Source organism: Ranitomeya variabilis, chromosome 3, assembly GCF_051348905.1.
Source record: "Ranitomeya variabilis isolate aRanVar5 chromosome 3, aRanVar5.hap1, whole genome shotgun sequence".
NCBI classification, from domain to species: Eukaryota; Metazoa; Chordata; class Amphibia; order Anura; family Dendrobatidae; genus Ranitomeya; species Ranitomeya variabilis.
The window spans coordinates 251,925,127-251,950,892 of NC_135234.1; the positions used below are offsets into that span (position 1 = coordinate 251,925,127).

The 25,766-nt window shown below is 44.3% G+C and overlaps 1 protein-coding gene across 7 annotated transcripts in view; it reads left to right on the plus strand.

Moving 5' to 3' along the window:
* Positions 1-1,703: 1,703 nt before the first annotated feature.
* The window catches only part of LOC143815786 (uncharacterized), a 48,723-nt gene continuing 24,660 nt past the window's right edge, over positions 1,704-25,766 (plus strand). For 6 of the 7 annotated variants that reach the window (XR_013223800.1, XR_013223801.1, XR_013223798.1 and 3 more), the window contains exons 1-7: positions 1,704-1,745; positions 2,723-2,764; positions 2,941-2,979; positions 5,959-6,009; positions 6,641-6,718; positions 6,891-6,941; positions 7,730-7,777. Coding sequence is in view for 1 of the 7 variants with exons in the window: in XM_077295383.1 (XP_077151498.1) it covers positions 2,724-2,764; positions 2,941-2,979; positions 5,959-6,009; positions 6,641-6,718; positions 6,891-6,941; positions 7,730-7,777 (308 nt within the window). In the remaining 6 variants the exon portion in view is untranslated. The remainder of the gene's footprint in view (positions 1,746-2,722; positions 2,765-2,940; positions 2,980-5,958; positions 6,010-6,640; positions 6,719-6,890; positions 6,942-7,729; positions 7,778-25,766) is intronic. The other variant, XR_013223802.1, reaches the window with a different exon arrangement.

The window sequence follows — 25,766 nt, forward strand, 5'->3', positions numbered from 1 at the left end:
TGCCGGCAAATGAGTGGAGGACACAGAGTTACAGTCTTTATCTGGTTTACTGGCAGTATCAGTCCACAGTCCAGGGTACCAGGAACAGGTGGTGGTATGGTCCGGCCTGGAGGCAATAGTGGATCCCTCCCCCAGGTGAGGTCCGTAAGCCTTCCTACTCACGCTAGTATGCGAGTTCCCTGCTGCCTGTAGCTTGCAGGCAAATTCCTCTCCCTTCTGTCCTGAGACAGGTACCTGTATGATGGGCAGCTTGAGCCGTTTTATAGGGTCTCTATCACGACCCAGGCTCTTCAGGTGCTGCTTCAACTCCAGGCGTGGTGTGGGCAAATAACATACAGTCCTATGACCTCCGGTTCTGCCGTGTGTCCTGGAGTACGACACAGCCTTGGGCTTCTGGTGCCCAGTTCTTGCGCTTCGGCTCTGAGGGTGCCCAGTCACAGTTCCCCTCTGAGCCCCTTTTCTCCTATGCTCCTTTCCTCTATGTAGATTCAACCCCTCGGGTTCACTTTCTGTCCTGGAGCTGCAGCTCAGTCCTGGCTGCACTGCTCCGCTGTCAGACTTCATCTTACTTCCACTATCTCTCCAGACTAATCTCTTTGGTCTCCGTGGACCAACTACCTAACTTCTCCTTCAGACCAGAACACTTAAAGCAAGGGAAGCTCCCCTGAATCCGGGTTCAGAGCTCCCCCTTCTGGCCTGGATTCGGAATGTGTTGAATGTGGGTGCATTACCTGGTAAAGAGAATCCTCCTTGCCTCCAAGCATGATATCTCCCTCCCCGAAAGGAAGGCAACATCAATGTAACAACCGGTTACCTGGGGTGTTACACATGCTGTATAATGAACCACACATAATGCTTCACATAGTATAATGGGACAAATATATTGCTCCATACAGTATAATGGGCCCCACATAGTGCTCCATACAGTATGATGGGCCCCATATATTGTTGCATACAGTATGATGGGCCCCATACAATGCTCCGCACACAAAAAAAAATCTAAATCCCACCTCTCCCTGTTGCCTACTCCGCTTTCCTCGGTGTTTTCAACTCTCTGCACTGCTCAGCACAGAGGACGCGCTATAAGTACGTCATTGCACCCTCCATGCTGAAATGTCACCTCAGACGCAGATGGTAAATGATTTTGGGAGAGGGAGTGTCAGCTGACGACTCCCTCTCCCATCATTGTTTTCAACTGTATCAGGCCCACACCCCAATTGATGGACCCCATTGCGGCCGTGTGGTCTGGAGCCATTAGCGATACGCCACTGTTTGCATGAACCCTAAAGAGGAGCTCGAGAGTGGAAAATGTACTATGGGGGCACAAACAACCATCTAGATACTAGGTTAGGGCACCAAATGTAATCTTTACTCTGGAGGGACCTATCTATCTATTTATTTATTTATCCAACCCCTTTTGATTGTATCCATTCATAGTTGAGTACAATACAATGTAATGTATGAATTAGGTATAATTTGGAATATGGAAATAAGTGCCATAAATCCTTACCCATCACCAATTTAAGTATAACTGAACTATGTATTGGCATCTTTTTAAATCCGTAATTATGTTCTGTTAGTTTCTCCTTTATCTATAACTGACTCTTACCCCCTTCAATTCTTCAGAAATATCAAAACAGGAAATGTATTTCCTGAACTAGAAATACAATGTTTGCTGTAATTCTTTTCTTTTATCATTTTAGGGTTTTGTTGTTGGTGAGCGAGTTGATAGTGAGATAAATAAGGTAAATTCATTCTTTATCTTAAATCTACAATTTCTCTGATAGACTGGGGTCACTTGATGGTGGAGATGGTGGAGAGTCGCCTTCCATGTCACCCATAAACTCCTGCAACTTCTCTTCTCATAGGGAAGCATTGAAGCTCCGTGTGAGTAAGGAGAATGGCAGGTGACTCTGTGTTACCATCGAGAATTACCGTAACCTAAGGCCAAGTTGAAATGTGGCAGATTTATAGTAACACAGCGAATTCAGCCACAGAATTGCAGCGACATCTACAGCACAGAATTACTGCTATATCTGAATACAACATAGAGCTCCGAGCCCAGCTTAGATAAAATCATTGTGTGGTGACTTCTGGTTTTTTTGTTATCCTACATTGACACAACCGTGTATCACTGTACAAGTACGGACCGCGATGCACGGAACATCTGCGGGTCTCCTGACCCGAGCCCCACAGCCTCATATACATACGAGTATATTCCCACAGATGTGCAATGCCAGCCTCATCCAAATTGGATTAGATATTCAGCTGTAGGGGAAAATTTATCTTACACTCTCCCAATTTTCTGCCATATAAAGCTTGTGCATTTTTATGTAACACAAAGTTCCTAATACAGTTTTTCAACTTTTGGCTTTTTTACATGAGCCATGGCATTTTTTTAAAACATCTAGCTGAGATGCAGAGATATGCGAGATCCATCAGAATAGTTATAATTTGCAACAGAAAGCGACATAAAAGGGGCAAACTCCACTGAAAAGTGAGTGCTGGGGGTTATATTTGGAGAGCTTGCCATGCTGTTGTGTGGAGACATTACTGGATTAAGTGTCCCAATTTTGTCTATGGCAACATTGATAAGTATATTATAAATTGGGGTCTCTATTCTATAACTACTGTACTGTCTATATCTGATCATTGATGATTTTCTGTTATCAGCTGTGGAGCAGATAAATCAATTCTCATTTTCTTCCCTACTCTTTAATAGGATGAAGGTAGCAGACGAGGAGGAGGAATATTCAGATGAAAAGTATGTACCTGATATAACTGGGATTATTGATTCTCCCATATTCTCCCTAATATACAGAGATGTCTGCATTGGTTATATTAAGGCTCAGTAGTATCATTTATCTTCCTATCATTTTGGTAAATGTGTCTGTATAATATAATAGCATTCATTGTTTTACTTGGCTTTTTCCTTAATAGATGGCTATGGAGAGTGAAGAAGACGAAAAATGTATTCCGGTATTTATCTTATGACATCTTCCTACCACATTCATATAGGAGTAGTATGTGTACCAATAAGTGGAGGACTCCACAATGATGGTATCATGGCACTACCGCTTTCACTCATGGATTGCTTCCATATGAAGGATACGATTGCTTCCATTAACCCCTTAACAACCGCCGATGCGCCTTTTAACGGCAGCAGTTAAGGGTACTTAAACCACGGTGCCGCTTTTTAACAGCGCTGAGGTTTAAGTGTATAGCGCCCCCCAGCATCAGAATTTCTCCGGGGTCTCGGCTACTTGGGGTAGCGGAGACCCCAGAGAACATGATTTGGGTTGGTTTATACCGACCCCAGTGTTGCGATCACCGTTATTAACGGTATAACGGCAACCGCAAAAAAAAGGCTGATTTTCCTTTTAATTTCTCTCTCCTCTGATGTGATCGCACATCAGAGGAGAGAGAAATAGGGTCCGCCAGTCCCCCGATCAGCCCCCCGTAGTTCTGGCATCCCTGCTTGCCCCCGTGAAGTCGCCCGGGCCACCGGCATCTTCTTTTGGGAGAAAATGGCAGGCGCATGCGCAGTGCGCCAGCTGAGATCTGCCGGACGGTACCCAGCAACAAAAGGCAATTTCTCCTATTGGTTAATTTTGATCACTGTGATAGCCCTTCTCACAGTGATCAAAATATAAAAAATTGTAAATAAAACCTCCCTTTATCACCCCCTTTAGTTTGGGAAAAATAATGAATTAAAAAAATATATTTATTTCCATTTTTCCAGTAGGGTTAGAGTTTGGCTAAAGTTAGGGTTAGGGTTGACCTAAAGTGAGTTGGGCTAAAGTTAGGGTTAGGGCTAGGGTTAAAGGGAATCTGTCACCCCTTTTTTATATGAGGTAAAAATATTGTTCAATTTAGCATCAGCTCTGCATTATAGCAGTACTTTTCATACCCCCTGACTCCCCACCTTTGATGACTAAATACCTTTGTAATCTCTCCAGCGTTGTATGTAAATTTCCTCGGTCCGATGGGTGGGGCTTATTCGCCTTCTCTCCCCACCTCCTGTCTTGCTCTACGCATTTATTTTTCTTCATTCCTGCATTCACATTCATTTCACGAGCGTGCGAATTGAAATGGCTTCTCGCGCATGCACAGTATGTTTTTCCCAACAGTGGGCAACGCATAAAAATCATTATTGCGCATGTGCTGGCATTTTACATTACGTCCTGTGCCCCTGAAGTCTTGCCATGCAAGGGGGCAATAGTGATTTCATGCTTTGACCACAGTTGGGCAAAGCATACTGCGCAGGCACGAGAGGCCAATTCAATGCACACATGCAGAAACTGTACGGGATCTGTGCTATTCACAGAGCTCGTCACACCCAGCAAGCCAAGGAGCAGGGGGAGAGAAGGCAAATAAGCCCCGCCCATAGGACTAGACCAAGGAAATTTACGTACAACGCCGGAGAGATTACAAAGGTATTTAGTCATCAAAGGTGGGTAGTCAGGGGGTATGAAAGGTACTGCTATAATGCAGAGCTGACGCTAAATTGAACAATATTTTTACCTCATATAAAAAAAGGGGTGACAGATTCCCTGAAAGGCTAGGATTAGGGTTAGGGCTAGGGTTAGTGTTACAGTTAGGGTTGGGATTAGGGTTAGGGGTGTGTCAGGGTTAGGTTTGTGGTTAGAGTTGGGATTAGGGTTAGGGGTGTGTTGGGGTTAGGTTTGTGGTTAGGGTTATTTTTAGGGTTGGGATTAGGGTTAAGGGTGTGTTGGGGTTAGAGATGGAGTTAGAATTGGGGGGTTTCCACTGTTTAGGTACATCAGGGGTCTCCAAACAGTACAAGGTGCCACCATTGATTCCAGCAGTTTTGCGTTCAAATAGCCAAATGGTGCTCCCTCCTTTCTGAGCCCTGCCATGCACCTAAACTGTAGCTTTTCCCCATTTATGGGGTATTGGCGTACTCAGGAAAAATTGAACAACAAATTTTGTGGTACATTTTCTCCTGATACCCTTGTGAAAATAAAAAAAATTGGTTCCAAAGTAAATTTTTTGTGAAAAAAGTAAAATATTCATTTTTTCCTTCCACTTTGCTTTAGTTCTCGTGAAGCACCTGAAGGGTTAATAAACTTCTTGAATGTGGTTTTGCGCACCTTTAGGGGTGCAGTTTTTAGAATGGTGTCATTTTTAGGTATTTTCTGTTATATTGACCCCCCAAAGTCACTTCGAATGTGAGGTGGTCCCTAAAAAAAATTGTTTTGTAAATGTTGTTGGAAAAATTAGAAATTGATGGTCAACTTTTAACCCTTATAACTTCTTTACAAAAAAAATTTGTTTCCAAAATTGTTCTGATGTAAAGTAGACATGTGGGAAATGTTATTTATTAAGTATTTTGTGTGACACCACTCTCTGATTTAAGGGCATGCAAATTCAAATTTTGAAAATTGCTAAATTTTCAAAATTTTTGCCATATTTCTGTTTTTTCATAAATAAATGCAAATCATATTGAATAAATTTTACCACTAACATGAAGTACAATATGTTGTGAAAAAACGTTCTCAGAATCAATGGGATAAGTTGAAGCGTTCCAGAGTTATAACTGCATAAATTGACAGTGGTCAGATTTGTAAAAATTGGCCTGGTCATTGAGCACAAAATTAGCTCTGTCACTAAGGGGTAAATAATAGAGACCTTAGACCTCGCTGAATTCTTCATACTGTGGCTCATCCCTTTACTTCATCATAGGATAATAATGAGGTCATGAGCGAATGATGGTAATGCTGCAAATTTACCTTGATTCCTGGTCAACCAAATATTGTCTTGGAGCCCTAGATTAAAGCATAATCATACTGTGCAGTACAATCTACGAGAACGCAGATCTATATACGGTAGATTTTGGAGGTATTTCCATGCTGTTATCTGACAGACAGGTTACATAGATTTCTATAGACTTCATATTAGCAAAGGTCTTAATCAGTGCTGTATGTTCTATTACAGGCCTCATAAATTTGGAGAAGTGTCCCGCTTCCCTTTTCTGGAGAGAATTGAGTAAGTAGGTGTAATAAGCAGGGTATTATAATAGCTGGAAATTCATGAGGATTTCACACACCCACAATGTCACTGTGCCACCATCAATAGACACAGGGACACTCATGTTTAAAAACTCTTCTAAGTATGATTGTGACCCATCACAGCCAATCAGAATCCAGATTTCACAATCTCATTTTACTTTAAAATGGGATGATCTAATTGGTTGCTGTAAGTGACACTGAGACTTTTTCTTAGGCCACATTCATACGTTCAGTTATTTGGTTAGTATTTTACCTCAGTATTTGTAAGTCAAAACCAAGAGTGGAACAATTAGAGGAAAAGTATTATAGAAACATATGTACCACTTCTTCACTTTTCACCCACTCCTAGTATTGGCTTACAAATATTGATGTAAAATACTGACCAAGAACTGAGCATAAGAATGTAGCCTTAAAGCAGTTTCATGGATCATGCCTGGGAGTTTTATGAAACCATTTATGTCCTCCATATACAGTCCACTCTAAATGCATCCTTCATTCTGCTAATCATTGGCAACTGGAGGACAACAATGATGATGGCTAAAAATTTGATTATAACGTTGGTAGTTTATGAGAATTGCTAAATAGAGTCTATATTATATGTACAATAGTGAGGAAGACGAGGAAGAAGGCGATGACTTATATTTGATAGACATCAGAACAGACGACATCAATAAGTACATCAGATTGTAAGTAGAGAGATAGTGAGATTATAATGTACTCGCCTCCACTCCCAGAACATACAAGTCTCCTGGAAAAAGTTACTCAAACGAACATCTATAGCAGTTGTATATAGTCAAATAACTTTGTCCATAAGCTTCCTAAGCATCAATTCTTCTTACCTATATGTTTTTATTTCAGGCGCTCTGGATGTGATGTAATGATTGCATGGGCCAGTGAAGAGTCACTGCCGTAAGTAATTGGGGTAATCATGGTACATGACTTTCAGTGTTTGAAGTCCTCAGTTACTTTTCACTATGAGAGATAAATACAATCAGAGGTGTAACTAGAATATCTTGGGTCCTAATACAAAATATATAAAAGGACTTCTCAACCAGGGCTGTGGAGTCGAAGGTGGAGTCGCAGAGTTGGTGTCCATTTTGGTGGAGTCGGTATAAAATGGACTGACTCCTCAAATATATAATAAATTGGGTACATTTTTTCATAGGAATTTGGGTTATGAAATGTCCTATAAATGTCTGTTCCTGATCTAAGGGTCTCAGTTTTTAGTTGAGATGAATCTGTGCTGGACTTTATGCACATGTTCAGTAGTGAGTCAGGGCTGTGGAGTCGAAGTCGGGAGTCAGGGAAATTGAAGAATCAGAGTCGGAGTCGGAAGTTTGGCTTACTGACTGCACAGCCCTGCCCTCAACTACCATAAACCATTTGTAACAGTGATGAACATATATGTGGCAGATGAGGATGCCCCAATGCTACTGCTACCTCTGCTCTCCCTGTACCTACATGTAAATGTTCTTCTCACCCCAACCTCCGTGCACTTGTCAAAATCCTACTTAAATAAGTAATAAAAAGTACAGCATCGGCTACCATAAAACTATTTTTTTGCTAACTACTCTATGTAGTTAGGCCCCTGAATCGTACCATTTGTCATTGCATCCATTAATGAGACGCACTATATAGAAGATGTTTTTTGAAGGTTTCTTAAGTATCACTGTAACCAAAGCTACAATTTTTTATAGGCCAATGAGACTCAGAAAAACAGCCTGGGCGAGCGTAGAATCGATCAAGTAAGTTATTAGAACCTTCATTGCTGCATTTGCAATAATGGAACCAATAGACCAAGACTGGAGAAATCCTAGAAAAATGAAAAAAATATTTCTTTAATCTGTGAGCTAAGCTAATTTTAAAAGAATTTCGAACAGTTTTTTTGTTCAGAAAAGAGGCAGAGAATCACCAAGTTTCAAGAGTTAATCCATTGCTTATTTAATGCCCTTCGGTGTCGTTTCACATTGGGGCCCTGTACACAATTATTGCCCCACACCCTGCACTTGTCTGTCTTGGAAAGGTACTAAAGGGGTCATTCACTATATGTCAGATGGTCATAAAGGAGGTGATGAAGAGAAGGACATAAAAGAGACAATAAATGGAAAAAGGCTAATGAATTTGATGTCTCCTAAGTGCCCGTTGTCCCTTTAGTGTCACTATGTTCAGTGCCCACTGGATGCCAATTTCCAATGTATTGCTTCTATAGCATCCAAATGGCACATGAGAACAATACAAAATGAGCAATGAATGCCAAGTACACACTAAGGAAGCACTGAACTTTGTACCATTTTGCCATTTATTGCATTTTCAAATATGCTATTTCTTTCTAATCAGTGCTCAGGTGCCCTCATTTAGAGGGTGTATCCAAGCCTTCTTTTTTATATTTTTACTGTTTGCCTTAAAACTAACAGACAGGTAGCTTCTACCTATCTGTCTGTTGTGCCCAGCCCCCATCTCCACAGGCAAAGAGCAGCCACAGAGCGTGGTATGGGTCAACAGTTCCTTTTTCTGCCCTGTCAATGGATCATAACTGCTGACGTCATACAGATTGACAGCTGAAACCCTAATTGCGGAATGTTGGCTGTCAATCAGCATGACGTCAACAGTCACACCCGTGAACACTGCAGCCCAGAAGATGAAGATCTGCTATATTGACATGAATCTGTTGAATCACTGACAGGAGTGGTCAGTGACCACTCTGTGTCAGCATTGGGTAGAACAGGCAGGTAGTTAGTAACTATCTCCCTGTTAGTTTTTAAGCACATAGTAAAGAAAAAAAATAGAAAATCCTTGATTAACCATTTAATCACGAGGCTCACATTGACTGACTTATTTGTATTTGTGCAGCCTCTCTGCCCCCCCATTGACAAAATAAATGGCTGGCAAATCCCTAGAAATTATTAATGCCCTGTGCAGACGCCCTGGAAAAGTGCCCACATTTTGCCTCTACAATGTAATAATGCCTCAATGTGCACCTTTAACTGTCAGAATGCGAGTGTTCCTGCACCAATAATGCTTATGTCCCTACTTAACAGTTAATAATATCCCCTGAGTTCCCTCATATACACATTATTATAGGCTCACAGCTACCCTATACACAATATAATGGGCCTTTACACAGTATAATGCCCCCACACCTCTCCTATGCACGGTATAATGGTCCCATAACTTCATTATACACAATATGATGGACCCACAGCTACCCGAAACACAGTATGATGAGCCCATAGCTCCCCTATACACAGTATAATGGTACCACGGCTCCCCTATACACTGTATGATGGGCCCACAGCTCCCATATACATATGTATGATGTCCTCACTACTCCCCCAAAACACAGCATAATGACCCCCCTGTAGCCTCAAAAGTTTTTAATGTCCCTCATATTAGCTCCTACACTGTATAATGCCCCCCACACTGTAAGATGGCTTACTCAGTAGTCCCTACACTTTATTAGGACCCCCACAGTAGTCCCCAACATTACAATGACCCTCACATTAGATTCCACACTGTATAATGTCACCTACAGTAGCCCCACACTGTATGATGGCCCACCCAGTAGTCCCAATGCTTTTGAGGGCCCCACAGTAATCTCCAAACTTTATAATGGCTCTAACATTAGGTCCAACAGTGTATAATGGCCACTACAGTAGCCTCACACTGTATGGTGGAACCCACAATAATCCCTACAAATTAAGGGCTATTAATAGTAGTAGTCCCTACACATTATGATGGCCCTCATAGTAGTCCCCAAACTGTATAATGGCCCTTACATTAGCTCCTACACTGTTTAATGGCACCCACACAGTATGATAGCCCCCTCAGTAGTCCGAAAACTTATAATGGCCATCACATTAGCTTCCACTATGTATAATGGCCCCCACACTTTATGTTATGCCCCTCAGTAGTCCCCACACTTTGAGTGCTGCACACGGTATTTCCTACAGTATATGATGACCCCCATATTAGCTCCCACACTGTATGGTATCCCCCACATTAGCTCCCATATTGTATGATGGCCCCCATATAGGCCCAATCTAATATATAAAGCTGAATGTGTGTATGTGTGTATGTATGTATGTATGTGTGTATGTCCGGGATTGGCATCTGAACCGTCGCAGCTACAGCCACAAAATTTTGCACAGTCACACGTCTGGACCCTGAGAGCGTCATAGGCTATGTTGTGAGGTGACATTTTAACCCCGCGCTTTCCAATTCACCAAACAATTTTGCCCCTATCTACATAATGGGGAAAAAGTGAAAGGAAAAGTGTTGGAGGCGTCGCAGCTACAGGCACAAAATTTTGCACAGTCACACGTCTGGACCCCGAGAGCGTCAAAGCTATGTTGTGAGGTGAAATTTTAACCCCGCGCTTTCCAATTCACCAAACAATTTTGCCCCTATCTACATAATGGGGAAAAAATGAAAGGAAAAGTGTTGGAGGCAAATTAACAGCTGCCAGATGTGAACAAGGGGGACTTAAAGAATGAGAGCGATGGCGCCAAAGAGTATATACTGTACAGTTGCTAACGTGGGGCCCCGACATGGGATAATCACCACACCACCACGGGGATATGAACACACACACAAAATGCGCCACACACTACCACGTGCTCGAACACATATACCACCCTCAGCGCACATTTCACCACACATACACCAACCTCGCCACATAAAAGTCGAAACACAAAAGTCGCCGCTCAAAACTCGCCACGCGCAAAACTCTCCACATGCAAAACTCGCCACGTGCAAAACTCACCTCATGGAAAACTCGCCACACGCAAAACTTGCACACGCGGAAAAATTGCCACATGCACAAAAGTTGCAACACATGCAAAAGTTGCCTCACACAAAACTTGCACATACTCAAAAGGCACCACACATAAAACTCGCCACGCGCAAAACTCGCCATGCGCAAAACTTGCTGCACACAACTTGCTACACTAACCTGTCACATGCAACTCGACACACAAAAAGTTGCTACACGCATGTCGCCACACAAAACTCAACACACACAACTTGACACACGAAACTCACCCTAAAACACACACAAGTCTGGTATTATCCTTCAAAAATAAAAATCTGATTAATAAGCAGACAAACTACAAGAGCAACAAATGTACCATATAGGAATCCGGCAGCTGTCAGTCACATGACCAGTCTATTATGTGTATGTGTGAGCTAATATATACTGCCAGGGGGTGGGCTTACTGTTGGCTGGGGATTTATCAGGCTGCCAATTTAGCTTACAAATACTGAGGTAAAAATACTGACCAAATAACGTGTGAACGAGGTCTAATACAGGAGGAGATGACATACAGATACATACTATATACAGGAGGAGATGACACACAGGTATATACTATTTACAGGGGAGATGACACACAGGTATATACTATATACAGGAGGAGATGACACACAGATATATACTATATACAGGAGAGATGACACACAGGTATATACTATATAGAGGAGGAGATGACATACAGGTACATACTACATACAGGAGGAGATGACATACAGGTATATACTATATACAGGAGGAGATGACACACAGGTATATTCTATATACAGGAGCAGATTACCTACAGGTATATAGTATATACAGGAGGAGATGACATACAGATATATACTATATATAGGTGAGATGACACACAGGTATATACTATATACAGGAGGAGATTACATACAGGTATATACTATATATAGGAGGAGATGACATACAGGTATATACTATATACAGGGGAGATGACACACAGCAGGTATATACTAAATACAGGGGAGATGACATACAGGTATATACTATATACAGGAGATGACATACAGGTGTATACTATATATAAGGGAGATGACAAACATGTATATACTGAGGTGAAAATGAGAGGTGTGAGGTGAAAATGAAAAGGTGTGAGTGCAAAATGAGAGGAGTGAGGGAAAATAGTGGAGTGATCGGAAAATGACAGATGTGAGGTCGAAATGACAAGTGTTAGGGGGGGAATGAGAGGAGTGAGGGGGAAAATAAGAGGAGTGAGGGGGAAAATGAGAGGTGTGAGGGAGAAAATTAGAGATGTGAGGGGGAAAATGAAAGATGTGATGGGGAAAATGAGAGGCGTGAGAAGTGAGGTGCTATAACTAACCACAGATATTTACTATGCCCAGGCAACGCCGGGCTCTACAGCTAGTACTATATAATAGCCTCAACATTAGCCACCATGATGGCCCCCACATTAGCCCCACACTGTAAGATGGCCCCCACATTAGATCCAATACTGTATGATGGATCCCAAATTAGCCCTAATATTGCATGATGGCCCCCCACATTAGCTCCCATGCTGTATAATGCCCCTACACTTTGAGGACCCCCACGGTAACCCCTATAAGTATGAGGGGCCTCCTTCCCACTTTATGCAGGTTCACTCCACACTGTATGATGCTCCCACAGTCACACCAAAAGTTTTAAGTAAAATAAAAAAATCATATATTCACCAAATCCAAGATCCTAATGAGTCAACCCAGCAGATCAATGCGTTGTATCTCCAGTGTACGCACAGGATGTAAAATCCCCTGGGCCGTTGCATCATCTTGCCGTTCTGTAGACCACAGGCCTACCAACGATGCCGAAGTCCCCTGGTAACCAGGGTAAACATAGGGTTACTAAGCGCAGGGCCGCGCTTAGTAACCCGATGTTTACCCTGGTTACCAGCGTAAATGTAAAAAAAAAAACAAAACACATTCATTCCGGTGCCCGGTGTCCGCTTCCCTGCACTCCTCCTGCATCCTGTGTCAGCGCCGAACATCTCCGGCATCTCCCACAGAGCAGAGCGGTGACGTCACCGCTCTGCTTTACGGCCGGCACTTACACAGGATGCAGGAGGAGTGCAGGGAAGCGGACGCCGGGCACCGGAATGTGAGTATGTGTTGTTTTTTTTTACATTTACGCTGGTAACCAGAGTAAACATCGGGTTACTAAGCGCATCGTTGGTCGCTGGAGAACTGTCTGTGTGACAGCTCTCCAGCGACCACACAGCGACTAAACAGCGACGCTGCAGCGATCGGCATCGTTGTCTGTATCGCTGCAGCGTCGCTTAGTGTGAAGGTACCTTTAAGAGACATGATCATGTTTCCCTGCTCTACCACAGAGCTTATCTATATGGGTGTGCTGTGCATACCGATACAGTTAAGAGTAGTGTACTGGTAGCTATGAATGGGACCCTCTATTGTGGGACCTGGGGCAACTGCCCCCTCTGCCCCACCGGTAGTTACACTACTGAGTACTGAGAAAGAGAAAGGAGAAGCGAACACTGATAATAAAGCAATAGTGACGAGAGGAAGATGACAATGAGGAGAAAATTGGACTGTCAGTAGAGAGATAGTGAGACATACAGATATTATTGGCTGTATATGATTGTAGATGTTTAATAGTAACTGATGAATGACTTGTTATGGGTACAGACTGAAGAAGATTTAGGCTGGGCTTTGTTTCACACATGGCAGACAGGGAGGCTTCAAGTGCCCCCCTAGCAGCAATGGAAACCAATCAGCAATCCAACATAACGCTGCGTGGGGGGGCCGATGGCCATATAAAGTGACAGCTGAACATTAAACTTCCTTTCTATGCTGCTGTCATGCTTCACAGCAGCATTTGAATGGTTAAACTAATGCAGTCAGAGTTAGTCCCAATTGCATCAGTTACTGTTGGCTGCTAGCTATTAACAGAGCCATCACAAGTAATGTGTGGAGTATACGGACTTTTCAGCCCACTCAATACTGAGAAGGGGTTAATGATACCCTCCATTAAGCATATCCTACCCAGTCTTCACACAGCCCTGTGTCCTGGGGATGTCAAAGTAGATTACAGTATACAGTGGGGCAAAAAAGTATTTAGTCAGTCAGCAATAGTGCAAGTTCCACCACTTAAAAAGATGAGAGGCGTCTGTAATTTACATCATAGGTAGACCTCAACTATGGGAGACAAACTGAGAAAAAAAAATCCAGAAAATCACATTGTCTGTTTTTTTATCATTTTATTTGCATATTCTGGTGAAAAATAAGTATTTGGTCAGAAACAAACAATCAAGATTTCTGGCTCTCACAGACCTGTAACTTCTTCTTTAAGAGTCTCCTCTTTCCTCCACTCATTACCTGTAGTAATGGCACCTGTTTAAACTTGTTATCAGTATAAAAAGACACGTGTGCACACCCTCAAACAGTCTGACTCCAAACTCCACTATGGTGAAGACCAAAGAGCTGTCAAAGGACACCAGAAACAAAATTGTAGCCCTGCACCAGGCTGGGAAGACTGAATCTGCAATAGCCAACCAGCTTGGAGTGAAGAAATCAACAGTGGGAGCAATAATTAGAAAATGGAAGACATTCAAGACCACTGATAATCTCCCTCGATCTGGGGCTCCACGCAAAATCCCACCCCGTGGGGTCAGAATGATCACAAGAACGGTGAGCAAAAATCCCAAAACCACACGGGGGGACCTAGTGAATGAACTGCAGAGAGCTGGGACCAATGTAACAAGGCCTACCATAAGTAACACACTACGCCACCATGGACTCAGATCCTGCAGTGCCAGACGTGTCCCACTGCTTAAGCCAGTACATGTCCGGGCCCGTCTGAAGTTTGCTAGAGAGCATTTGGATGATCCAGAGGAGTTTTGGGAGAATGTCCTATGGTCTGATGAAACCAAACTGGAACTGTTTGGTAGAAACACAACTTGTCGTGTTTGGAGGAAAAAGAATACTGAGTTGCATCCATCAAACACCATACCTACTGTAAAGCATGGTGGTGGAAACATCATGCTTTGGGGCTGTTTCTCTGCAAAGGGGCCAGGACGACTGATCCGGGTACATGAAAGAATGAATGGGGCCATGTATCGTGAGATTTTGAGTGCAAACCTCCTTCCATCAGCAAGGGCATTGAAGATGAAACGTGGCTGGGTCTTTCAACATGACAATGATCCAAAGCACACCGCCAGGGCAACGAAGGAGTGGCTTCGTAAGAAGCATTTCAAGGTCCTGGAGTGGCCTAGCCAGTCTCCAGATCTCAACCCTATAGAAAACCTTTGGAGGGAGTTGAAAGTCCATGTTGCCAAGCGAAAAGCCAAAAACATCACTGCTCTAGAGGAGATCTGCATGGAGGAATGGGCCAACATACCAACAACAGTGTGTGGCAACCTTGTGAAGACTTACAGAAAACGTTTGACCTCTGTCATTGCCAACAAAGGATGTATTACAAAGTATTGAGATGAAATTTTGTTTATGACCAAATACTTATTTTCCACCAGAATATGCAAATAAAATGATAAAAAAACAGACAATGTGATTTTCTGGATTTTTGTTTCTCAGTTTGTCTCCCATAGTTGAGGTCTACCTATGATGTAAATTACAGACGCCTCTCATCTTTTTAAGTGGTGGAACTTGCACTATTGCTGACTGACTAAATACTTTTTTGCCCCACTGTATGTGATTTATATGACTTATTTTCAGGTACGGACCGGGACTGAAATTCAGTCCTGGCATTTGAAATCACACAGGCCCATGCTGTCCCCGTCCCCCAGATGGGATATATTACTAATATTACCCTGGATTGAAGAAATCAAGATTTCCTACAAGACCAATATTTCTAATGACACACATGGCCTGCTGGGGTAAGTGACTTTGTGCTCCGTCACAACTCTTAAAAGTATGGGTGTTTTGAGAACACCGATTCTGTTAACAATATAGCAGACAAGGCAGCCCACGACCAGGCAGGCCCTTCTGGCATTTGCCAGAATTGCCAGATGGCCAGTCCGGCCCTGCTTATTTTATGTGTCCAATAGTGTGGAAAACTGGAGTGCGAAACAAGAAGAAGAAAAAGCTGTGGAGTCTGATAACAGTAGTGTCAGTAGGTAAGTGGAGAGTGGAGAGACCAAATATATAATGGGCAATTATATACATACACTATAGATGGTACAACATTATATAGGTACTTATATTTATGGTACTTTGAGTCACTTGGCATAAAACATGGCTGCGTATACAGTAGCTAAGGATAACTGACGGAGGAGCCAAAAACAAAAGACCAATGAAATCATATCCTTCATACATGAGTAGTTCAGTACCGTCTATAAAGTTATTACCTATTTCTATCCCTCCTCTCAATGAAACTCGTAACAGGCATGTGACATCAGGGAGGGTCCTAGAGCTAATCACTTAATTAGGGCCTTTGCAAGTCCCCTCCAGCTTCCTGCAATGATCAGTGTCGAGCAGGAGAGAGAGACTTGTGCAGCTCTCTCCTGAACATGTCTCTCTCTCCCCCACCTCTCAGGACAACTTGCTGTCCCCGGTCCTGTTATAGTCCCTATGGCTGACACAGCTGTAGTTCTGCCCCTGTAAAAGGGTCAATGAATGTCAATTGGTGAGAGAGGGTATATTGAACAGAGGGTCACACAGGGAGCCATAATTTAATATTCGAGATGAAAAGTTTTGAGGATGGATGGGTTTCCTCTGGGTTCTCTGTTTTTTTCCCCAGACTCAGAACACATACTGATAGGGAATTTAGATTGTGAGCCCCAACGGGGACAGCGATGATGATGTCTGTAAATTTGTTTCGGCAGACAGCTGTCTACACAGCTGTACTACTACTTCCATATGTAAAAACACACTGTCAGGTTTCCTTTGAAAAGCACCTGTTGCCATTCCTGACATGTTTTAGTAAGTACTTGTGTATCTCATCAAATATTAATTCCGCAGTATCTTTTCACCCAACTCTACCTTGTAGCACTAGAGATGAGCAGCTCGATTCGCAGAGATCAATTTGGGGCCGAATTTCCCCAAAATACACAGTTCCACTTTGCGATTTGATCATCTTTTGGACTTACTCAGTGGTCCTCCTCAGCCACCCACACAGACTGACACACATTAGACCTGGTCTTCACCCGTTTCTGCTCCCTATCAAACTTCACCAATTCCCCTCTCCCTCTATCTGACCCCCATCTACTCACTTTCTCATGACTGTCCTCCACACCTTGTCCAGCAACATGCACACCCCCACAGAAACCTTGCACATCTAGACCCTCGCACACTCTCTGACTCTCTTCAGCCACAGTCCTCCATAACTTCACTCCACGACACAGACACTACCACTAGTTTCTGCAATGCCACTCTGGCATAAGCCATCGACTCAGTCGCCCCTGTCATGCATAGCATCACTCTGGCACAATAACATCACTAAAAAGCTTCGGCAAGTATCATGAATTGCAGAACGGCGTTGTAAGAAAACTTATTTGCAAGATGATTTCACTGCACTCAAACAAGCAGCACTCACATTCAAATCAGCTCTCACCTCTGCTAAACAGGCCTACTGTACATCTCTTGTATCTTCTTTATCCCACAACCCCAAACAGTTGTTCAACACCTTTAACTCCCTCCTCCGCTCACCACTGCCCCCTCCGACTTCCTTAATCTCTGCTGAGGACTTTGCCACACACTTCAAAAATAAAATAGACCAAACAAGGCAAATCTTTGTTGTCCGACCACCACAACCCCTTTGTATGCCAGACCAATGCCCTAACCCCATAACTTCCCTCTCCAAAATCACTGAAGGACAGCTTGCTCACCTTCTCTCCAAATCACACCTCACCACATGTGTGCGCTTGACACCATCCCATCCCACCTCCCCCCAACCTGACCACTACACTAATCCCATCCCTAACCCATCTCTTCAATCTATCACTAAATTCTAGTACCTTCCCCTCTGCTTTCAAACATGCCACAATCACACCTGTCCTCAAAAAGCCTTCCCTTTACCCGAGCGTTATGTCCAGCTACAGCCCCACATCTTTGCTCCCATTTGATTCCAAACTACTTGAGCAGCACGTCCACGCTGAACTTTCCTCTCACCTTGCATCTAACTCGACAGCCTACAATCTGGCTTCCGTCCCCACCATTCCACTGAGACTGCCCTGACCAAACTTAGGAATAACTTGCAGCCAAAGCTAGCAGAAAATTCTCTATACTCCTCCTTCTAGGCCTGTCCTCTGCCTTTGACACAGTTGGCCACTGCCTCCTACTACAGATCCTCTCTTCCTTTGGTGTCAAAGACCTCGCCCTATCCTGGATCTCCTCATACCTCACCAACCGCACTTTTAGCGTTTCCTGTTATGGTTTCCAATGGCAAGGAAACATCAGAAGCATAGAATAAACGGACAAGCTCTCGGGTGATGGAAACTAGAGCTGACCGCGATGCTAAACCTACACACCACACTAGAAGTAGCCAGGGGGCATTCCTGCGTTGTCTCTAGATGCCGCGCGCCAGCCGGAGAACTAACTACCCCTGGTAGAAGAAAACACAGTCCTGGCTTGCCTCCAGAGAATGTCCCCACAGGAGATAGCAGCCCCCCACATATAATAACGGTGAGAGCAGATGAAAAGACACACGTAGTATGAAAGCAGATTTAGCACAGAGAGGCCCGCTAACTAAATAGCAGAAAGATACAACAGAGGACTTCGCGGTCAGCTGCAAAACCCTTCAAAACACCATCCTGAAATTACCTTAACTCATGTGACAACTCATGCCACTGGAGTGGTAATTTCAGCCCAACAAGAGCTTCCAGCTGCAGAGATTCACATAAGTGCAAACTGGACAAAACATACAAAAATAGACTTAAGGACTAAAGTGTCCAACTTAGCTGAGCAGAAAACTGGGAGCAGGAACATGCAACAGAATCACTCTGGATACATTGATGGCCAGCATTAGAATGACTGAGGAGCAAGGTTAAATAGGATACTCCCACATCCTGATAGGAACAGGTGAACTGAGAAGGCAAAGCTTGCAGGACACCAGTACCACAAGAGACCACCGGGGGAGCCCACGAACCGAATCACAACAGTACCCCCCCCCTTAAGGAGGGGGCACCGAACCCTCACAAGAACCACCAGGGCGATCTGGATGAGCCCTATGAAAGGCACGGACCAAATCAGAAGCATAAACATCAGAAGCTGTAACCCAAGAATTATCCTCTTGACCGTAGCCCTTCCATTTCACCAGATATTGAAGTCTCCGTCTGGAAACACGGGAGTCCAAGATTTTCTCCACCACGTACTCCAATTCACCCTCAACCAGCACAGGAGCAGGAGGCTCAACAGAAGGCACAAGTGGTACCTCATACCTCCGCAATAATGACCGATGGAAGACATTATGGATAGCAAAGGATGCTGGGAGGTCCAAACGAAAAGACACAGGGTTAAGAATTTCCAAAATCTTATAAGGACCGATGAACCGAGGCTTAAACTTAGGAGAAGAGACCCTCATAGGGACAAAACGGGAGGACAACCACACCAAGTCCCCAACACGAAGACGAGGACCAACATGACGATGGCGATTAGCAAAACGTTGAGTCCTCTCCTGGGACAACTCCAAATTGTCCACCACCTGCCCCCAAATACGATGCAACCTATCCACCATGGTATCCACTCCCGGACAATCTGAAGACTCCACCTGACCAGATGAAAAACGAGGATGGAACCCTGAATTGCAAAAGAAAGGGGAGACCAAAGTGGCAGAACTGGCCCGATTATTAAGGGCAAACTCAGCCAACGGCAAAAAGGAGACCCAGTCATCCTGATCAGCAGACACGAAACACCTCAAATTAGGGTACCGTCACACATTGAAATTTTCATCGCTGCGACGGCACGATTCGTGACGTCGCAGCGTCGTATAAGCATCGCTCCAGCGTCGTAGACTGCGGTCACACGTTGCAATCACGGCGCTGGAGCGATGCCGAAGTCCCCGGGTAACCAGGGTAAACATCGGGTAACTAAGCGCAGGGCCGCGCTTAGTAACCCGATGTTTACCCTGGTTACCAGCGTAAACGTAAAAAAACAAACAGTACATACCCACCCGTCGGTGTCCTTCAGGTCCCTTGCCGTCTGCTTCCTGCTCTGAGTGCAGCCGTACAGTGAGAGCAGATCGCAGCACCGCTGCGCTCTGCTCTCACTTTCCGGCCGGCACTCAGAGCAGGAAGCAGACGGCAAGGGACCTGAAGGACACCGACGGGTGAGTATGTACGGTTTGTTTTTTTACGTTTACGCTTGTAACCAGGGTAAACATCGGGTTACTAAGCGCGGCCCTCGCTTAGTTACCCGATGTTTACCCTGGTTACAAGCGAAGACATCGCTGGATCGCTGTCACACACAACGATCCAGCGATGTCAGCGGGTGATCAAGCGACGAAAGAAAGTTCCAAACGATCTGCTACGACGTACGATTCTCAGCAGGGTGTCTGATCGCAGTAGCGTGTCAGACACTGCGATATCGTAACGATATCGCTAGAACGTCACGAATCGTAACGTCGTAGCGATGGAAATTTCAATGTGTGACGGTACCCTAAGTCTCCAAGGTCTGATTAGTACGTTCCGTCTGGCCATTTGTCTGGGGATGAAATGCAGACGAAAAAGACAAATCAATGCCCATCCTGGCACAAAACGCCCGCCAAAATCTGGACACAAACTGGGATCCCCTGTCGGAAACGATATTCTCCGGAATACCATGCAGCCGAACCACATTCTGAAAAAACAGGGGCACCAACTCAGATGAGGAAGGCAGCTTGGGCAAGGGCACCAAATGAACCATCTTAGAAAAGCGGTCACACACCACCCAAATGACGGACATCTTCTGAGAAACAGGGAGATCAGAAATAAAATCCATAGAGATGTGTGTCCAAGGCCTCTTAGGAACAGGCAAGGGCAACAACAACCCACTAGCCCGAGAACAACAAGGCTTGGCCCGAGCACAAACATCGCAAGACTGCACAAAAGTACGCACGTCCCGAGACAGGGAAGGCCACCAGAAGGACCTAGCCACCAAATCTCTGGTACCAAAAATTCCCGGATGACCTGCCAACGCAGAAGAATGAACCTCCGAGATGACTCTATTGGTCCACTCATCCGGCACAAACAATCTACCAGGCGGACAACAATCAGGCCGATCCGCCTGAAACTCTTGTAAAGCACGTCGCAGGTCTGGGAAGACAGCAGACAATATCACCCCATCCTTAAGTATACCCGTAGGTTTAGAATCACCAGGGGAATCAGGTTCAAAACTCCTAGAAAGGGCATCCGCCTTCACATTCTTAGTACCTGGCAGATACGAAACCACAAAATTAAACCGGGAGAAAAACAACGACCAGCGCGCCTGTCTAGGATTCAGACGTCTGGCCGACTCAAGATAAATCAAATTTTTGTGATCAGTCAAGACCACCACCTGATGTTTAGCACCCTCAAGCCAATGACGCCACTCCTCGAATGCCCACTTCATCGCCAAAAGCTCCCGATTACCGACGTCATAATTTCGCTCGGCGGGCGAAAATTTTCGAGAAAAGAACGCACAAGGTCTCATCACTGAACAATCTGAACTTTTCTGCGACAAAACCGCCCCCGCTCCGATCTCGGAAGCATCAACTTCCACCTGAAAAGGAAGAGAAACATCAGGCTGGCACAACACCGGAGCAGAAGAAAAACGGCGCTTAAGCTCCCGAAAGGCCTCCACAGCAGCAGGAGACCAATCTGCAACATCAGCACCCTTTTTAGTCAAATCAGTCAAAGGCCTGACAACGCTAGAAAAACCAGTTATGAATCGACGATAAAAGTTAGCAAAGCCCAAAAATTTCTGAAGGCCCTTAAGAGAAGTCGGTTGCGTCCAGTCACAAATAGCCCGAACCTTCACAGGATCCATCTCAATAGAAGAGGGGGAAAAAATGTACCCCAAAAAAGAAATCTTCTGAACCCCAAAAACACACTTTGAACCTTTAACAAACAGAGAATTGGTCCGCAAAACCTGAAAAACCCTCCTAACTTGTTGAACATGAGATTCCCAGTCATCCGAAAAAATCAAGATATCGTCCAAATACACAATCATAAATTTATCCAGATATTCACGGAAAATATTGTGCATAAAAGACTGAAAGACCGAAGGGGCATTTGACAGACCAAAAGGCATCACCAAATACTCAAAATGGCCCTCGGGCGTATTAAATGCGGTTTTCCACTCATCCCCCTGCTTAATTCGCACCAAATTATACGCACCGCGAAGATCAATCTTAGAGAACCACTTCGCCCCCTCAATGCGAGCAAATAAATCTGTCAGCAATGGCAAAGGATACTGATACTTGACTGTGATCTTATTCAAGAGTCTATAATCAATACAAGGTCTCAAAGAACCATCGCTTTTAGCTACGAAAAAGAACCCCGCTCCAAGAGGAGACGAAGAAGGACGAATATGTCCCTTTTCCAAGGACTCCCTAATATACTCTCGCATGGCAGCATGTTCAGGTACAGACAGATTGAATAGACGACCCTTAGGAAATTTACTGCCAGGGATCAAATCTATGGCGCAATCGCAATCTCTGTGAGGAGGAAGAGAATTAAGAGTAGATTCCTCAAAAACCTCACGATAATCAGACAAAAACTCAGGAATTTCAGAGGGAATAGATGAAGCAATGGAGACCAAAGATGTGTCCCCATGATTTCCCTGACATCCCCAGCTTAGTACAGACATTGTTTTCCAGTCAAGGACTGGGTTATGAGTTTGCAACCATGGCAATCCCAGCACCAACACATCATGTAGATTATACAGTACAAGGAAGCGAATCACCTCTTGATGGTCTGGAGTCATACGCATAGTCACTTGTGTCCAGTATTGTGGTTTATTACTAGCCAATGGTGTAGAATCAATACCCTTTAAAGGTATAGGAACTTCCAGAGGCTCTAGATCAAACCCACAGCGCCTGGCAAAGGACCAATCCATAAGACTCAAAGCGGCGCCAGAATCCACATACGCATCCGCAACAATAGAAGATAACGAACAAATTAGAGTTACAGACAAAATAAACTTGGACTGCAAAGTGCCAATAGCAGAGGATTTATCAACTTTCTTTGTTCGTTTAGAGCATGCTGATATAACATGAGTAGAATTTCCACAATAGAAGCACAAATGATTTTTGCGCCTATAAATCTGTCGTTCGCTTCTGGACAGAAAGCTATCACATTGCATACTCTGTGGTGCCTCTTCAGAAGACACCGCCAACTGGTGCACAGGTTTGCGTTCCCGTAAACGCCGATCAGTCTGAATTGCCATTGTCATGGACTCATTCAGACCAGTAGGCGCAGGAAACCCCACCATGACGTCTTTTACAGCATCAGAGAGACCTTCTCTGAAAATTGCCGCCAGAGCGCACTCATTCCACTGAGTAAGCACAGACCATTTTCGAAATTTTTGGCAATATATTTCGGCTTCATCTTGCCCCTGAGAGAGGGCTATTAGGGCTTTCTCAGCCTGAATCTCCAAATTTGGTTCCTCATAAAGCAACCCCAAAGCCAGAAAAAACGCATCCACATTGAGCAACGCAGGATCCCCTGGTGCCAATGAAAATGCCCAATTTTGGGGGTCACCCCGCAGTAAAGAAATAACAATTTTTACTTGCTGGGCAGGATCTCCAGCAGAATGAGATCTCAGCGAAAGAAACAATTTACAATTGTATTTAAAATTTAGAAAACAAGATCGATCTCCAGAAAAAAACTCCGGTATAGGAATTTTAGGTTCAGACCGAGGAGCAAGTAACAAAAAATCTTGTATATTCTGAACTTTAGAGGCAAGATTATTCAAATTGGTAGCCAGACTCTGGGGATCCATATTTCAACAGATAAAGTCTGAGCCATTCAGGGGTTAAGAGGAGAGGAAAACAGGAGACTGCAATTAGAGCTGGAGTGCAACTTCAGAGGAAGGAAAAAAAAAAAAAAAAAAAAAAGGTTTCACACAGTTCCTTTTCTCTCCTGCTTCAGCCTATAGATTAAACATTTGGGCTGGCCATACTGTTATGGTTTCCAATGGCAAGGAAACATCAGAAGCATAGAATAAACGGACAAGCTCTCGGGTGATGGAAACTAGAGCTGACCGCGATGCTAAACCTACACACCACACTAGAAGTAGCCAGGGGGCATTCCTGCGTTGTCTCTAGATGCCGCGCGCCAGCCGGAGAACTAACTACCCCTGGTAGAAGATAACACAGTCCTGGCTTGCCTCCAGAGAATGTCCCCACAGGAGATAGCAGCCCCCCACATATAATAACGGTGAGAGCAGATGAAAAGACACACGTAGTATGAAAGCAGATTTAGCACAGAGAGGCCCGCTAACTAAATAGCAGAAAGATAAAACAGAGGACTTCGTGGTCAGCTGCAAAACCCTTCAAAACACCATCCTGAAATTACCTTAACTCATGTGACAACTCATGCCACTGGAGTGGTAATTTCAGCCCAACAAGAGCTTCCAGCTGCAGAGATTCACATAAGTGCAAACTGGACAAAACATACAAAAATAGACTTAAGGACTAAAGTGTCCAACTTAGCTGAGCAGAAAACTGGGAGCAGGAACATGCAACAGAATCACTCTGGATACATTGATGGCCAGCATTAGAATGACTGAGGAGCAAGGTTAAATAGGATACTCCCACATCCTGATAGGAACAGGTGAACTGAGAAGGCAAAGCTTGCAGGACACCAGTACTACAAGAGACCACCGGGGGAGCCCACAAACCGAATCACAACAGTTTCCCACTCCCATACTACCTCTTCATCTCGCCCCCCTCTCTGTTGGTGTCCCTCAAGGCTCTGTCCTAGGACCTCTTCTCTTCTCAATCTATTCCCTTGGCCTGGGACAACTCATAAAGTCCTATGGCTTCCAGTACCATCTATATGCCGACGACACTCAGATCTACCTTTCTGGCCCAGATGTCACCTCTCTGCTCTCCAGAATCCCACAGTGTCTATCAGCCATATCCTCCTTCTTCTCTCGCTTCCTCAAACTCAATGTGGACAAAACCGAACTAATTATCTTTCCTCCATCTCGCACACCTTCCCTACCTGATCTATCTATTACAATAAATGAATTCACACTTTCCTCCATCCCGGTAATCCGCTGCCTTGGAGTAACCCTTGACTCTGCCCTGTCCTTTAAACCACACATCCAAGTTCTCGCCACCTCCTGTCGCCTCCAGCTCAAAAATATTTCCAGAATCTGTCCTTTCCTCAACCCTTACTCTACCAAAATGCTTGTGCATGCCCTAATCATCTTTCGCCTTGACTACTGCAACATCCCCCTTTGTGGCCTACCCTCTAACACTCTTGCATCCCTCCAGTCCGTCCTTAATTCAGCTGCCCAACTAATTAATCTCTCTCCTCGCTACACTCCTACTTCCCCTCTTTGCAAATCCCTTTGCTGGCTCCCAATTTCCCAGCATATCCAGTTTAAACTACTAACAATGACCTACAAAGCCATCCATAACCTTTCTCCTCCATATATTTCCATACTAATCTCTGAATCTCTTCCCTCATGTAATCTCCGGTCCTCCCAAGACCTCCTTCTCTTCTCCACACTTATTCGCTCCTCACCCAATTGCCTCCAAGACTTCTCTCGAATATCCTCCATCATCTGGTATTCTGTGCCCCAACACATCCGGTTATCCACCACATTTGGATCCTTCATATGGAACCTGAAAACCCATCTCTTCAAAGAAGCTTGCAATCAGTAATGACCGCATGACCACCTCAACACCATCGGAGCTACCGCAACCCCCGACCTACTGTCTCCTTCCCCAAAATCCTGTAGAATGTAAGCCCGCAAGGGCAGGGTCATCTGCCCTCTGTATCAGTCTGTCACTGTTAGTTTTGTTTACTGTAAGTGATATTTCTA